The sequence below is a fragment of the Cavia porcellus genome, unplaced genomic scaffold, assembly GCF_034190915.1.
Source record: "Cavia porcellus strain 051 isolate PalLab524CR breed Dunkin Hartley unplaced genomic scaffold, mCavPor4.1 scaffold_15, whole genome shotgun sequence".
NCBI classification, from domain to species: Eukaryota; Metazoa; Chordata; class Mammalia; order Rodentia; family Caviidae; genus Cavia; species Cavia porcellus.
In genome coordinates, this window is record NW_026947498.1 from 69,655,774 (window position 1) to 69,671,273 (window position 15,500).

The 15,500-nt window shown below is 36.8% G+C and overlaps 1 protein-coding gene across 4 annotated transcripts in view; it reads left to right on the top strand.

Moving 5' to 3' along the window:
* Sec22a (SEC22 homolog A, vesicle trafficking protein) overlaps positions 1-13,762 on the top strand; it is a 58,315-nt gene extending 44,553 nt beyond the window's left edge. For 2 of the 4 annotated variants that reach the window (XM_063225093.1, XM_063225094.1), the window contains exons 6-8: positions 731-796; positions 11,812-11,862; positions 13,138-13,378. In XM_063225093.1, the coding sequence (XP_063081163.1) occupies positions 731-796; positions 11,812-11,830 (85 nt within the window). In that variant the 3' untranslated portion in view covers positions 11,831-11,862; positions 13,138-13,378. Of the gene's footprint in view, positions 1-730; positions 797-11,811; positions 11,863-13,137 lie in introns of all 4 variants that reach the window. The other 2 variants (XM_063225092.1, XM_003464120.5) reach the window with 1 other exon arrangement.
* The last annotated feature ends 1,738 nt before the right edge of the window (positions 13,763-15,500 follow it).

The following is a 15,500-nucleotide window of genomic DNA, read 5'->3' on the forward strand; positions in this document are numbered from 1 at the left end:
AATTTAATATTTCTGTGTTAAGAAAATTTAAGTCTCTTGTCTAGATTTTTAATATGTTCTACTTCTTAGATATACTGAAAAAAAAGTTGATGAATGTGGTTATTTCAGAGGAACCAAAAACAAATAGAAAGTCACTGACAGTTACATGGCTTCATTCACTTTGTTTTTGAAGAAGTATTCCATGCATGATCCAGCTTTGGTTCTTTGCTGGTGCTTGTTTTCTAATACTGCATGTGCGGTGGACTAGTCCTGATTTTTCTCATTGGGATTTAGCACACTCTAGTGGACAACGACTTCAGTTTTCTTTTTTTCTAAAATCAGGTTAAATTACTTTATTGGACAGTGATGTGCTTCGTAGATAGTAAAGTTTTTCAATTTTTTTCCTGAGTCAAATAGTGACCCGCATGAGCAGGAGTGAGTTTATGCATTTTTATATGATTTCTTTAGCAGGAAAAAGAGAAACTTTTACTTTATGAGGGAACTTCCCCCAGGGGTTTTCATTTTTTCTTGGGTCAAATGAAATTGACGGGGAGGCCAAGACACAGGAATATTTGTAGTCTTCCCTGGCCTATCATCCTTTGGATCGTATAATGTATTTTATGTTTCTGTCTTTGGACTCTATACACTTTCATAACTTCATAAAATTTTTGACTATGTATACAGGTTATCATGTCCTATCTTGGTGGATTGTTTTTGGAAAAGAAATGAAATATTTTATTTTGTTTTTCAGAGCGATGGTGAAGATTTTAATTACATCATTGCATTTTTCCTTGGAACAGCAGCCTGCCTCTACCAGGTAAGTCTTCTTCCATTTTTAGGGCACATTTTCCCATGGTTGATTGTTTCACGTATCAAGTCAGTAATTGCCTATGTACTTAAAATAAATAAAAATGATGTCTGAGTTCTTTGCCCCTTTTAATTTGAGCCTCTTTACCTTTTTGATCTGTATCTCCATTTTATATGGACATAGATACCAGTAAACTTAATGTTGACCTATTTTCTGTGTGGGCTTCAGAGGTGGTACAGCATCTGCTGTGACAGTCAGGCTGCTTCTGGATTTTCAGGTGACTGATGATTCAACTTCCAGTCTCTTGTCTGTATTCTGTCTGTACTCCAGCCAAAGAGCTTAGACACTAGGGAAAGTTTTGCCTATGGAGTAATGCAGCCAAACCAGTATGTAATGTAACAGTAACGAATGAGAGTCTAAGAGCAGAGAGCCTAAAGGCACGACAGTTAGTTGGGAGCTAATGCTATTACTGCAGGCAGAGAGTAACGGGAGCCTAAAGTGTGGTAATGACAGTAGGGGCGGAAAAGTTTTGCTGTGGAGAAGGAAGACCAAGACTTAAAGACAACTGATGGGCAACTTGAGGAGGGAAAGAGGTTTTACCCTTGGCTTATATACGGGGTGGCACTTGCGCGTCCAAGGCCAGAGGAGGCACAGATTTACAGAGAGAGGAGGAATAATTACGCCAGCAGTAAAGCTCAGGAAATAGAGCAAGCAAAGGCTTTTGACCCTCCTTTTATATGTGCCATGCTTCTCTGGCTTACAAGGAAGAGAAGCTGACAGATTCCAAGGTACAAATGTAAGGCTATCTGAAATTCTGCGGATATCTTTAAGGAAATACTTTGAGGAATGTATACATTTTAATTTTATTTTATGTAAATATGTATTAGAAATTTTAGTTTCAACAGCTCCATTTTTTAAAATCTTTTTTCTTAACTGTTTAACATTATCTTCAGAAATTTTCTATCAAACTGATAGGTTTCATTATAATGTATGATATTTTATACAGCGAATATGAAAACTTCGCTTCGGTTATGTCACACAGTAGTTAAATTCTGTGAAATACTCTTATTTGGATTTTCCACATTAATTTCTACAGTTCAGTCCTACAAAGGACATCATTTCATAGTATTAAATTGGGAAGCCAAGGCAGTTTCACTGCTCTCCCAGATGGTGGGAGAGTCCAGGCCTCGCTCCATGGATTGATTTATTATTATTATTATTGTTGGTACTGGAAATCAAGCTCAAGAATTCATGCTAACCAGGCAGGTGCTGCACCACTGAGCTAAATCCCCCGCGCTCTGTGGATTTTAAGTAACCAGTTTTGTTCTCTGACATCACAGTGTCTCTAACCAAAATAAATAAGGAAATCATAATTTTCAATTTTTTTTATGAAGTTATAGTTTGGTTATTTTGAGTTGTGTGATTTCATTTAACTCTGAAAGAATATATTTAAAATGATTTTGTGAGTAAACATTCTTGTAAAATATGTTTAGTTTCTTTGTCTTACTAAAGTAATACTAAATTCTTAATAATGGCAAAATGTACTGATCAGTACTTAGGCCTTTATGTTTATTGTACTATCAGATCCTCATAGAAAGCCCCACACTAAGCCCACTAACATCACCATTTTTTTACTGAAGTCTTGACAGTTCTCATAACTTGTTAGTACTATAATTTGAATCTATCTGTGTGAATCTAGAACCAGTCTTCTTGATCACCAGGCACACATCTGTATTTCCCAGAACAGGCTAGAGTTCCTCATGGCTCAGTAGTGTTACTCAGGTGTTGTTCTATTTCAGAGAAGTAGATAAATTCATGCTTTAAAAAAGAAAAGCAAAAATCAATTTCCTTTATTAAAAAAAAGTATAAAATTGCCCACTTTCCAACTATGCTGAGCACAGTGATGATAACACTGTTTTTTCTACAGTTACATTTTACCATGTGACATGCTGCATCTCCAGTCATCAAGATACGTTTTAATAAGTCAGGTCAGATCTGAGAGGCTGCTACTCCATGATTCATTGCTATTTTCTTCATGGTGCAGTTGCTTATGGAAGCACAGAGTTCAGCCAAATGGGCCTGATCTTGACATAGAACATTTCAAATGGGGAGGGTGCCTAGCCTGCACAAGTCCCTGGGTTTGGTCTCCAGTACTTCACACAAAACAAAATCAAATAGGAAAGCAAAGAATGGGTAAAGAAAATAGATTATTCCATTTCCCTCATTGTTTTGAATGGACAGGAAATTTGAAAGACATGAAAGCTATCTGTTGTTCATATGTTGCACTTCTTGTTCCCTAAACTCTCTTTATATGTATGTATGTAGTGTGTATATGGTTGTTTATGAGCTATGCTGCAGATAGACATGTGTATACAGTTGTTTTTCTTACCAAGCTTTTTAATTTGAGCTAATTGTAGCCCCAATAATACTATTCTACAAAACTCTAAAGCAGGCTCACAAGGAGAATATTAACTCTGACACAGTCAAGACAGAACATTCCTGTCTCTATAGGATCCCTTTTGCTGGCTTTAGTATATTATGTAAATGAACCCTATAACTGTATTAATTCAGTTTGTCATAACAAAATGCCATAGAGTGGGTAGTTTAAGCACTACATATTTATGTCTTACAATCTTTTTTTTTAAATTTTATTTAAGGAGAAAAAGAAAAACAGAAAAAGGGTACAAGTTATACAGAATTTCAGAAAAAATAAACAATAGGAAATCACTAATTAATAGATTACATATTGTCATCTTAGAAATAGTTGTTCAAGTTACAAAATTAAAACATATAAAGTGGACATTCAAACAGTGAGACTGCAAACAGTTCTGTTCAATGATCCAACAAAACTCAGTAATATGGTTATCTATCTTATACACTTAAATATACATACAGTTGTGTCCTTTAGAGCACTTTCTTTTCTTCTATTTTTTACAATGACAATTACACATTTTGGGTTTTATTACTCCCACAGTTCTTATTACTTTTTTTGAAGAGAATAAAACCAAATGTGACATAACAAAACAGAGCCAGTCAAATCAAAAGAATGTACATAATACATAAAGTAAAAACAAAATACAAGGTGATCAACAATGGTTACCATAATGCCTCTTGCTATCTTAAAAAGAATTGCCTATATCATCAGTTATAATAAAATTGAACAAAACAATAAAGAACAAAACCAATAAAACCAAAACATTGGAGACATTACAGGACTTCAAAAGAAGATAATAGTCAAACCAGAATGGGCGTCATAGTGAATCTTACTGTCTTCACAGTTGTTACCTATACTCTCAAACTTGGTACTGTCAAGCAAATCAGAATAGAGGAAAATCAGTCAAAACAAGATGGTGAGAGCAATACAGGGTTTCAAATCAAGTTAATAGGAAATCAAAGTGGGTTACTATAACATATCCTGCTATTTTTTATTTATTTTTCCCTTAATTGAAAGGATAAAAATAAAAAAGTAAATAATAAAAAAAGGAGATTTAGATAAAAGAGGGCATAATAACAAAACAGCACAGGTCAGAACATAACCATTTAAGCAAAGTAGTGTTTCACCACAAGATATCACGACATAAAAGTAGTTACCGTAGTGTCTCTTTCCTTGAAATCTTTGAGTATAACTTTGTATACTGTAGCATCAAACATATCAAGACAATGTAAAACCATTCAAGAGAATGACAGTATTACAGCGTATTTACAACCAACTAACAGAAAATGAACAATGGTTTCTGTATAATCTCCTTGTCTATAAAAGTTTTTGTTTATATTATCATATATAATAAAATCCAATAAGATACAACATGTTAAGACCAATGGAGACAGAAGAACAAAAGCTTGATGGGACTTCAAAACAAGATGCTATTAAATCAGCACTAGCTGTTATGATGTCTTTTTTTCTCCAAAATGGCTGTTCCTACCATCCAACCTTCTCTGCCTCATTTCTGTTGAGCTGTTTTTCTGTCATTAGTTGTCAGTTTGTCTTCTTCATTTCGCTTTCTGCTCCATTCATTCCATTCAGTGTGGCCTCTCTGCCACTGTTTCTGGAATCTTTGTATTTTTCTTTTTTAGAATGTCCTACAGTATTCTCTGTAGAACTGAGTTGGTGGTTGCAAATACTCCTAGTTCCTCTTTATCCTGGAAGCACCTTGTTTTTCCATCAATTTCTAGGGACAGTTGTGCAGGATATATCAATCTTGGCTAGAGGTTATTATCTTTCAAAGCTTGAATTATTTCCCCCCACGCTCTTTGTGATTTGATGGTTTGTGCTGAGAAGTCTGCTGTAATTCTGATGGGTGTTCCCTTGTAAGTGATCTGTTTCTTGTCTTTGATGGCTTTTAATATTCTGTTCTTATATTGGACTTCTGGAATTTTGATTATTATATGCCTGGATGTAGTTCTGTTTGGGTTGTAGGTGGCTGGGGTCTTGTATGCCTCATATATCTGAGTATCTTTACCTTTTGCTAAATTAGGGAAATTCTCCTGGATTATTTCTGTGAATAGCCTTTGTGGTTCATTTGTTTGTGTCCCTACTTATTCCTTTACGTTCCTAATTCTTAAGTTATAGAACCTCTTATAATCTTCTGGCCTCTGTATTATTGCTGTTTGTTTCCTTGTTATTTTTAAGAAGTTTTTCATTTCATGCTCCCGAATTACAATTCTGTCCTCCAGTTCAGATTATCTATCCTTAGTTTCGTTCAAGCTGTTATGCCAGCTTTCAATAGGGTTTTTAGTTTCCTGGTAATCTCTTTGAACCTGCTTCAGGTATTCTATGTTTTCTCTATTTTCTCTATCAAGCAATTCTCCCCTTTTTTTCTGTTCTTCCATTACACCATCTGTTTTTTTCTTGGGCAGTGCTTAGCATTTCTCTAACTATTCTACTTATATCTTGCTTTACTTCGTTAAATACTTCACTTTTGAACTCGTCTATGAGGCTCCGAAGATATCACTTTATGTCTATTGGTGCCGTGTCTGATATTGCATGTTTTCTGTCCTCATTCTCCTTTGCATTTACGTTTCCTGCATCAGTGTTCTCAGGATTAGGGACCAAGGACCCTTTCTTGTTGCCTCCTCTTCTCATATACAGGAGTATATAGGAGGCCCAGTTTCTTTCTTTGTGGGTTACAGTTTGTTTGAATCGCACCTGCTATGTGTTCCTGCCCACCGCAGTGTACTAGGGAGACACAGACCTGGGCAGCCTCTGCTGGGCCTCCAGGTCAACCCACTGAAGGCTTCACTGCTAGAGTGTACCGCCAGGTGCAGGGACCTGGTTTGGGCTAGCCTACTGGGTCTTAGTCCACAGCTTCACCCAGGTCAGGCGCTCCTCACCAATCCCACTTGAGAGGGGAATATGTGACTAAAGTCACTGTAGCGTCCTGTGCCAGCCAGTCTGCCCGGTCCCAGAATGTCCTCTGTTGGCGCCTCCTAGTCTATGGAAGGGTCCCCGTTCCTCTCACTCACTGCAGGTCGATGCAGGGCTCCCTGCCAGTCCCGCTCTCAATTCCGTTCACTGATTCCCGCTCTCAGAGCTTTTGCGTTCTATCCCTGCTGTGCTGATTCAGAAGCAGCGGCAGCAGCAGGAAATTCAAAACGCGGCTTCCAGAGGTGCAGGTTCCAGCTTAGGTGATGAGATTTTATCTGTTCCGGTCATAGCATCGGGATTGCATTTCCAGTTGGTTTCTCTCAGCTTAGTTCATTCCTGAGTCAGCAGGGTATATCGCCCCTTGCTGAGGACTCTTCATACCACACCATTCCTGGATTCTAAGCTGGCTATTATCTATCTGCCATGTTCTCCTGGATGTCTTACAATCTTGAAGCCTCATGAGTCCAGGTAGTGATTGCCTTCTTCCAGTTTTGTAGAAGGCTTCCTTCTCCTTGTGCTTTCATATGGCAGAAAGAGAAAGGATTGGTTTTTCTTCTCTTCCCACAAGGTGCTGATGCCATCATGGAGCTCCACTCTCATGATCTTGTCTAAACCTATTCACTCTCCAATGACCTTACTTCCTAATTCCAACATAATAGATGTTGGCTTTGACATATGCATTTTTGCGAGGGAGCACACAAAATTTTGGTTCATATTAACCTTTTGTAATTTGCATTTGTTTACTTAGCATATTTCTCTGGAGAGTCCTCCAACTTGTTGAATATATCAATTGTTTATTCCTCCTTTTTGATGAATAATATTCTATGATATGGGTATACCTTCATTTGTTTAGATACTCATTAAAGGATATATGATATTTCTAATTTTTGGCTGTCATAAATGGCTGCTATAAATGTTTATGTACAAGTATTTGTATGAAAATAAGCCTTCACTTCTTTGGGATAAATTCAGGAATACAACTGTTGGGTTGTGTGGAAGTTTGTGCTTAGTTTTATTATAAAACTAACAAATCGAGTACCTGTAATCCCAGCACTCAGGAGGCTGAGGGAGAAAGGTCACTGTGAGTTTGAGGCCAGCCTGGGTGACACAGTGTGTTGGAGGGAATGTGAGCTACACAGTAAGAACCTGTCTTAAACAAACAAACAAAAAAATTGATAAACTGTTTTCCAGGCTTTTGCTTTTTACATTCCCACCAACAGTGTTCAAGTAATCCTGTTTCTCTATAGCTTCATTAGCGTTTTGTGTTGCCCTGTGTTTTATTTTAGCCATTTTAAGTGTGTAATATCTCCCGGCAGTTTTCATTTGCATTTCCTTAATGATTAATGGTGTTAAACATCAATTCATATAATTATTTATCATCTATAAAATGTCATTTCATGTCTTTTGAATATTTTCTGATTGGATTCCTTTTTTTTTTTTACTATTGTTTTGAATTCCTTATATAGTCTAAGTACTAGACCTTGGTGAGATGTATAATTTACACCTATCCATTTCTGATCTATAGCTTGTCTTCTTATCCTCTTAATATGGTCTTTCCCAGAATAAAAGTTTTTAACTTTGATAAGTTTATCTAATCAGTTTTTCCTTTTATTGATCATGCTAAGTACCGTGCCTAGCCTCAATCCTGATGAGTTTCTATTTTTTCCTAAAAGTTTTTTAGTTTTACATTTTAAAGTTGTTGATCCATGTTTTGTAGGAGATGTAAAAAGACCAAGATTCTCCCTGCCCTCTTGGCTTATAGGTTGTCAGTTGCTTCAGCACCACTTGTTTAAATGGTTATTATTTTCTACACTGAATTGTGTTTGTACTGAAAATTCATTTGGGGATATTTGTGTGGTGCTGTTTCTGGGTTCTGAATTACGTTCCACTGATCTATGTGTCTGTCCACTACAGCCATACAGGCTTGATTACTATGGCTTTGCAAATCATTTTAAATTCAATTTTGTTAAGTGCTCTATTCAAATTACCTGTTTCATATTGAGGGAATTATGGTACTTTGTGGTTTTTTAAATAAGTTTTCTATTTCATCTAAGTTATCAAATTTATGTGTGTAATTTCCCTATTACCTTCTTGATGTCTGCAGTATCTGTAGTGATATCCTCTGTGGTAATATTGGTAACTTGTGTTATCTCTTTTTCTTGGTCAGTCTTGCTTATGATTTTCAATTTCACTGATCTTTTTGAGTAACTACTTATTGTATTGATTTTACTATTTTCAATTACAAATTTCTACTCTTATTGAGAGAAGAGTATTGAATTGATGGTTTTTCCTTTTGTTTCACATATTGTGCAGCTGTGTTGTTTGGCTCATATACATTCAGAATTGTTGCCTTGCCTTGACCAATAGACCTGTATATTATTACATAATATCTCTGTCCTTGGTTATGTTTTTTTGGCTTGAAATACTTTGGCAGCATTTATGTTTATGCTAAAGTAGCCACTTTTGCTTTCTTTTGATTAATGTTTATGTGTTGTATCTTTTTCTATACTTTGATTTTCAACTTGCCTCTGTCATTTCAAGTGACTTTCTGGTACACAGCACAGAGTTAACTCATGTCTTTAAATCCACTCTGTCAGGACAATCTCTGCCTTTGAATTGCTATATTTAAGCCATTTTTATTTAATATAATTATGGATGTCTTAGGGCTTTGTTTTTTTATTTTTCTCTTTTTTTCTGTCCTTGTGTGGATTAAATGTTTTTTAAAAATTCCATTTCAGTTTATATGTAGTATTTCTGAAAATCTCTTTTTTACAGCTTTTTAAATGGTTGAGATAAATACCACGTGACAGCTTCTTATTAGTCTTTTGGTATCATTATTTTACCAGTTCTAGTGATTCACTGGACATCCTTTTGCCTAACCTTATTTATAATTACCTTAAATATTTCTTCTACATAGATTGTAAAACACAGCAGATACTGCTAGAATAATTTTTGCTGCAACTATGAAACTTACTTTAAATTTAAGAGGAAAAGGAAAACCTATTGCACTTAGCTATATTTTTGCTTACTGTTCTTTCTTTCCTAATATTTTAAGGTTCCTCCTTTTTATTGTTTTCCTTCTGTTTAGAGGTTACTCTTCCTTGAGGATAAAAAATCTCTTAGTCTGGTGACAGAATCTCTTAATCTTCTCTTAAGAATCTATTGCCCCTTCATTCCTAAAGGATATTTTTGGTAGAGATAGGGTCCTGGGTTGATAATTCTTTTTTTTCAGAACTTGAGAAAATTTGTTCCACCCCTTTCTGGTTTCTGTGATTCTTGACAAGAAATCCACTGTTTTGCTACTGATAAGAGATCCATTGCCTCATGACAAGTGGAGTAAATGTCCAGGCTCCCATGCGATCTCTCCTGACATCATTGTGGGGAGATAGGGGAGAACTCATTATCATCCTATAGGAATGAAGTTCAGGCTCCTTGCCTGCTGGAAGCTTACAGGGGACTAGAACTTTATAGTTTCTAACCTCTCCACTTAGCCTTTGATGATATGGGTATGTGAGCAACAGGTTTTTTTGCATTAGGCTAGAATATGATAGTTATGGTCGTATGTTTCTGTCTTACTAAGGTGCATTTTTCCTAATCTTTGCTAGAAAGGATAGGAACTTGAGTTTTTTGCTTTGGATAGTTGGGTGTATGTGTGTGTGTGGCTGTTGGTTTCTGTTTTTATTGGTATACATCTGTTGACATTTCTAGATGCCAGCTTCTTTAGCTCAAAGTATGTAAAAATGAAGGCAAAAAGGAAACCCAGGGAAGTTGCCACTCTGTTTTCCCCCGTCAGAGTCCTTAGCTTGTCTGCCTTCTGTGTACTATTCAGTGTCTTTTTTTGTTTGTTTGTTTGTTTTATTTATAATCTCCAGTATTTTTTGTTGTACTTAATGGAAAGAGCAGAGCAAAGTGTCTACTCTGTCATTCAAGAAAAAGCAGTCTTGTGCTTGTTGTTTCTACAGTGAGTTACAGACTCTTATTTTCCCTTTAAATGCTTAAGCGTGCATTTTCTAAGAACACAGACATTCTTCTACATAGCCATGATACCCAAGAATATTAACATTGATACAGTATTATCTAGTGTAGGATTTCTGTTCAGATCGTTTCAGTTATCTCCAAAATGTTCTTTATTTCAGTTTTCACCAATCTAGGATTTTGCATGTGTTTAGTTGTTCTATATATTTTAATCTGTGCTACAGTCTCCTAGCTCTTTTGTAAAAATCTGTTTTATCTTTCATAACATGGACTTTTCTTTTCTGGTTTTTTGAGACAGAGTCTTGCTATATAGTTCAGGCTGGCCTTAAACTCACAGAAATCCGGCCTCTGCCTCCGGAGTGCTGAGATTATAGGTGTACACCACCACGTCTGGTTTTAATAATAGGACAGTTCTTAAGTATCTAAGCAAGTGTCTTGTAGAATCACCCACAATTTGGATTGGTCTGGTTTTCTCATTATTATATTCAAGTTAAATATTTTGGCAATAGTACCGTCTAGTGTCTCTCACTTTATCAGGAAACGTAATTAATCATTTAGTTAAAGTTGTACCTACCAGACCTCTGCTTTGCAAAAATACTTTTTATTCTTATGATTAATAAGTAATTTATTACTTTCTAATGTCCTTAAAACCATTACTAAGGTCCTTAAATACTAGTGTTTTAATTCCAAGAAAGTTCTTCTTTACAGTAGAATTCTAATTAATAAATGTAGGCTACTAGACCAACGCCACAGTAATAGCTATTACAGCAAGAATCATCAGTGATATGGAAATCATGAGTAAAGTGTGATGGTATATTTACATAATCTCAGTACCCCTCAGGAGATACTCAGAATTACACAGGGAATAAGAGTGACTTCAGACTGGGCAGGCCTGCCAGACAGCACCTTATCAAGTGATCAAAATTGGCATGGCCAGATAGAAGACATGTTGACTATCTGTGGTATCCTTGCTAAAACTGCATGTCCTTAGTTTAATCTTGAGAAGTCATTAGGCACACCCAAATTGAGGATTATGCTTCCAAACAACTGATTAATACTCTTCAAGACTGTAACGGTCATGAAAGACAAAGACTGAGGAACTATTTCAGGTTGGAGGAGGAGACATGACAACTAAATGCAGTCCAGAATCTTGGATTGTAGCAGGACCAGAAAGAGGACCCTACTGGGACAACAGGAAACTTTCAGATGCGGCCGATAGAGTACTTAGTGGTATGGAATTAGTGCTAATTTCCTGGTTTGATGGTTATTCTGTGGTTACATAAGAGAGGTACATTAGGGAAACAATGAATATGGTCCTGGAACTCTTTACTATTCTGTATCTTTTCTGTAATTCTAAAACTATTTCAAAGAAAAATGTTATTTTTCCTTTTTTAACCTTCTATTCCATGATGAATATCATTCAATTTCTTTTGCTTGGTTAGCAAAGTAATCTTTTTAGGTAAGTAGAGTTCTAACCCATATAAGAACTAAACATGTTTAATAGAACAAAAACCCTTGTGTTTTCCATTCTAAAGACTGGATATAATTTCACAAAGACCTGTGCTTTTTTCTTAAGATTCTGACCACATTCAATTCCTTTGTTTGCTGGGTGGTGAATTTTAGTCCTCTTCTAGAGCATAGTTATTCAGTCAACAAATTATATTGAGAGCTTATTGTTTACCAGATGCTGTTCTGCACATTGAAGATGGAATGATCATACAAATCAGCAGTAACCGTAAGCCTAACCCTAACTGCAGCCCCTCCAAAACTTACTGGAGAGGCACGAGATTTTATTGGGAGTCTGTGGGTAATATTGTTCCCTTATCCATTGCTGAGGTAAAATGCTTGTCACTCAACAGTTTAAAGGAGCAGAAGTTTATTTGGCTCACAGATTCCAGTGGGTTTGGTCCATGGCAAGCTGGCTTCAAGGAAGAAACAGCTTGATGGACAGGATGTGACAGAAAAAGGCTGCACACCTTGTGGCATCTGGAGGGGAGAGAGGGACGGGGTTGGAGGACAGAGGAAGGAAAGGAATGTACACTTCAGGTCCTACCCGCAGTGATCTGCCCCCTCCAGCCAGGGTTGCTGGCTGTTTTGTACAATCACTTGATCTTCAGTGTGCACAACAGTGTCTGAACACAAGACTTTTGGGTTTAAATAATAGCAGGTGACAAAACAAGCATGTTTTTAAAGTATGTTTGTAGAATATTGTGGAGAAAAATTTAGCAGAAAAGGATGAATGCCAGGGTTGGTGGGCTGTGTTCTGTACTGTTTCAGCTAAATTACCAGTCACTGTCATCTTCTGACCGCCTTTTTTTCTTTTAACTTTTTCAAAACATAAGTCTTACTACAGTGTTTACAGTCCTCCCCCACTAAGAAGTAAGCTCTGTGTGAGCAAGAGCTTCAGTTGTTTTACTCATAACTGAAGAACAGTGCTTGACTTGTGTCAGGGCCTCAGTAAGTATGCAACTGAAGAATGTCCCCCGCCCTGTCAAATAGTCACCCAGATTCTGTACCTCACACAGTCCTGGCACTGAGACTGGAGACTCAGTTACATTTTCTTGATTTCCTTAATACTTAACATTCAGGTTATATTAGAGTTCAGTTCACTGGATAACTTACACAGGGTTTTGGTACTTTTCAGGGTGAGAATAGAACGGCCCTCTTTGTCCTTGGCAACACATCTTGGTTACCTGTTACCTTGGAGAATTTGCCCAGCCTGTTTGCAGGGGAATCATCCAGTTGTGAATCATCCAGTTGTACTTCCATTTAAAATGTCTTACAAAATGCTTCTCTTTTGAAAAATGAGACATAAAAGGAAACCTCTGTTTCCTTTTCAAGCTGTAGAACTTTCATAGCTGAATGTCTGAGGTGTTACATTATCTTATCCATTAATGAAAGTACCCTTATCTCTGGTCTCATTTTTTATTTTCAGATCTGTTACAATTTTATATTGGGAATATCTATTTCTTGTAGCCCTAATCATCTTTCATTTTTGTATTTTGAACAGTGTTATTTACTTGTCTACTACACCGGCTGGCGGAATGTCAAATCTTTTTTGACTTTTGGCTTAATCTGTCTGTGCAACATGTATCTCTATGAACTACGTAACCTCTGGCAGCTTTTCTTTCATGTGACTGTGGGAGCATTTGTCACACTGCAGATCTGGCTGAGGCAAGCCCAGGGCAAGGCTCCCGATTATGACGTCTGACACCCTCCTTCAGATGTGTTGCCTTGGCTTCAGGGGAAAAGGAGGGCACATATCTTAACTGCCACTGTGATGAAGAAACCAGTCACCACAGATAAGAAGCTCTGCATTCTTTTTCTCCAGTTTTCCTGTTTTCGAATCAGCATGGCATGCCTGGAAGCGTGCAGACCTAGTAGGAAAACTCCTCTCTGAAGAATGTTGGCAGTGAGCTTATAGAGAGGATGAGGAGGAGCCTTCTCTCTTCACAGCCACGAACGTGGAAGAAGTCAGACTCCACCAGAAGACCTGGGTGGCTGTCCTAAGTCCTTGCTGGAGCTCAGTCGACAGCATGGAGTTGCTCTGAGGACCAAGCAGGCGCTGCGCCCTAAGTTTGCCTTTGTGAGGCATCACAACAGGTGAAATAAAAAGATGCTGCAGAAATTGGAAAGTACATGTTTTAAAACAAATAACTGCTACATACTATATAATTTGTACATTTATAGTAGTAAGATTTTATGAGTTCAGAGTGGTATGGAATTGGTTCTTTTGCTTTCCTGTTTTTTCCTGAGTACTAACTCTGGCAATTACCTGGCATAGGAGAAAGCTGTGGTGAGTGTGTCTCTGGAACATCACAAGTATTGAAAATACAGTGATGAGGGGCTGGGGATTTAGCTCAGCGGCATAAGTGCCTGCCTTGCAAGCAGGCAGTCGTGAGTTCGATCCCTGGTACCGATAAAAAGGAAAAAGACTAAAAAAAAAAAAAAGAAAGAAAGAAAAGAAAATACAGTGATGTATATTTTCTTTCTAAACTGATTTTTCTTTTGAAATTACTTCTTAAAAATATAATTCATCAAACTACAAGCATTGTTTCCCAAACTTTGTTTACTTGAGTATTGTATACTCTATTAAATTTTAAAGTATTTTTAAAAGAAACAAATTCTGCCCTAAGAAGAAAACCAGTGGTATTTGCCATAAATAAAATGTGACCACAAAATAAATAAAATTAATACAAAAAAATTTTTAGCTAGATACTAATGCCTGCCAAGGCTCTGAACTAAGAAGCCTGTACTTTGTGGCAATAAAAGAGCTCGCCTGCCCCAAAATGAGACTCTGTGGAATAATCAGAAGGTAAAAGAACATTCTAAAGGGAAGGACATTTTCACTGTGACTCAGCCTTACTTAATTCTGTGTCATGAACCATAAACCATCTTAGATGCTGGCCATGCTATGAACCCAGCTGTGGAATACTGGAGCATGTGTACTCGGAGTCAGAAGGTGACTTTCCCACCAGTCCTGGTTAGGTTTCAGGTTAGGGAAGTAAGCATCTATGCGAGAAAATTCACTTTCTGAAAACATTAGAAGCTACGCAAGCATTACAAACTAATATAGGAGCCAGAGTTTGATTCCATTAGCAAAATCTATGACTTTCCTACTTTTGGAAGTCCTCTTCTTGAGTGATTTTCCATTGTTTTGAAAGAAACAGATTCAAAATGGAATTCATAGGGTATTGAAAACAGCAGGTAGCATTATACATAATTCCTATTGGTGAGCAGTTATTAGGTAGAAGAAACAGCTGGAGGGTAAAGTCCTTGAGCTGCCATGTTGGCCTCGATCCATGTGTATGGGTGCAACTAGACCTGGTTTAAGATCTTCTTACTGAGAACCTGGGCTGCCCTCTCCTTTTAGGAGAATGGAATATAAAGAAAACACAGAGCTTATGTCAAGGATTTATTTTATTTAAAACAACTCCAGTTCACTCCAATTTGTTGCCTCAGCCTATTCCAACAAGTCTGTACAAAAAGTAATCTTAAATCAGTGTTTGGAATTCTGTACCTACTGAGCCAGAAAAGTAAAAGAGTTCTAAACTAATGGCAAAAACAGAGCTTTCTTGTAAATTATTGATTAACCAGAAAGTTACCAGTGTTACCAGTTTGGTAATTATTGAATTACAGTGTTTGATATTTGGATCCCTTCAACAAGGACTCTTGAAAACTCACCAGCAATTTTTTTAAAGGCTTGGTTTTCATTTTTTTTTAATTTCACCAGCTATTTTGAATAAAAGAATGTTTACATCTTAATACAAAAAATGAAGCAAGTATAAATAATGTTTTATGTATGCAAAAGCTTTCTTTTATTACTTGGTGCCTACATCCCTGAGTGGTTATATATCCTGTCTGTATCATATT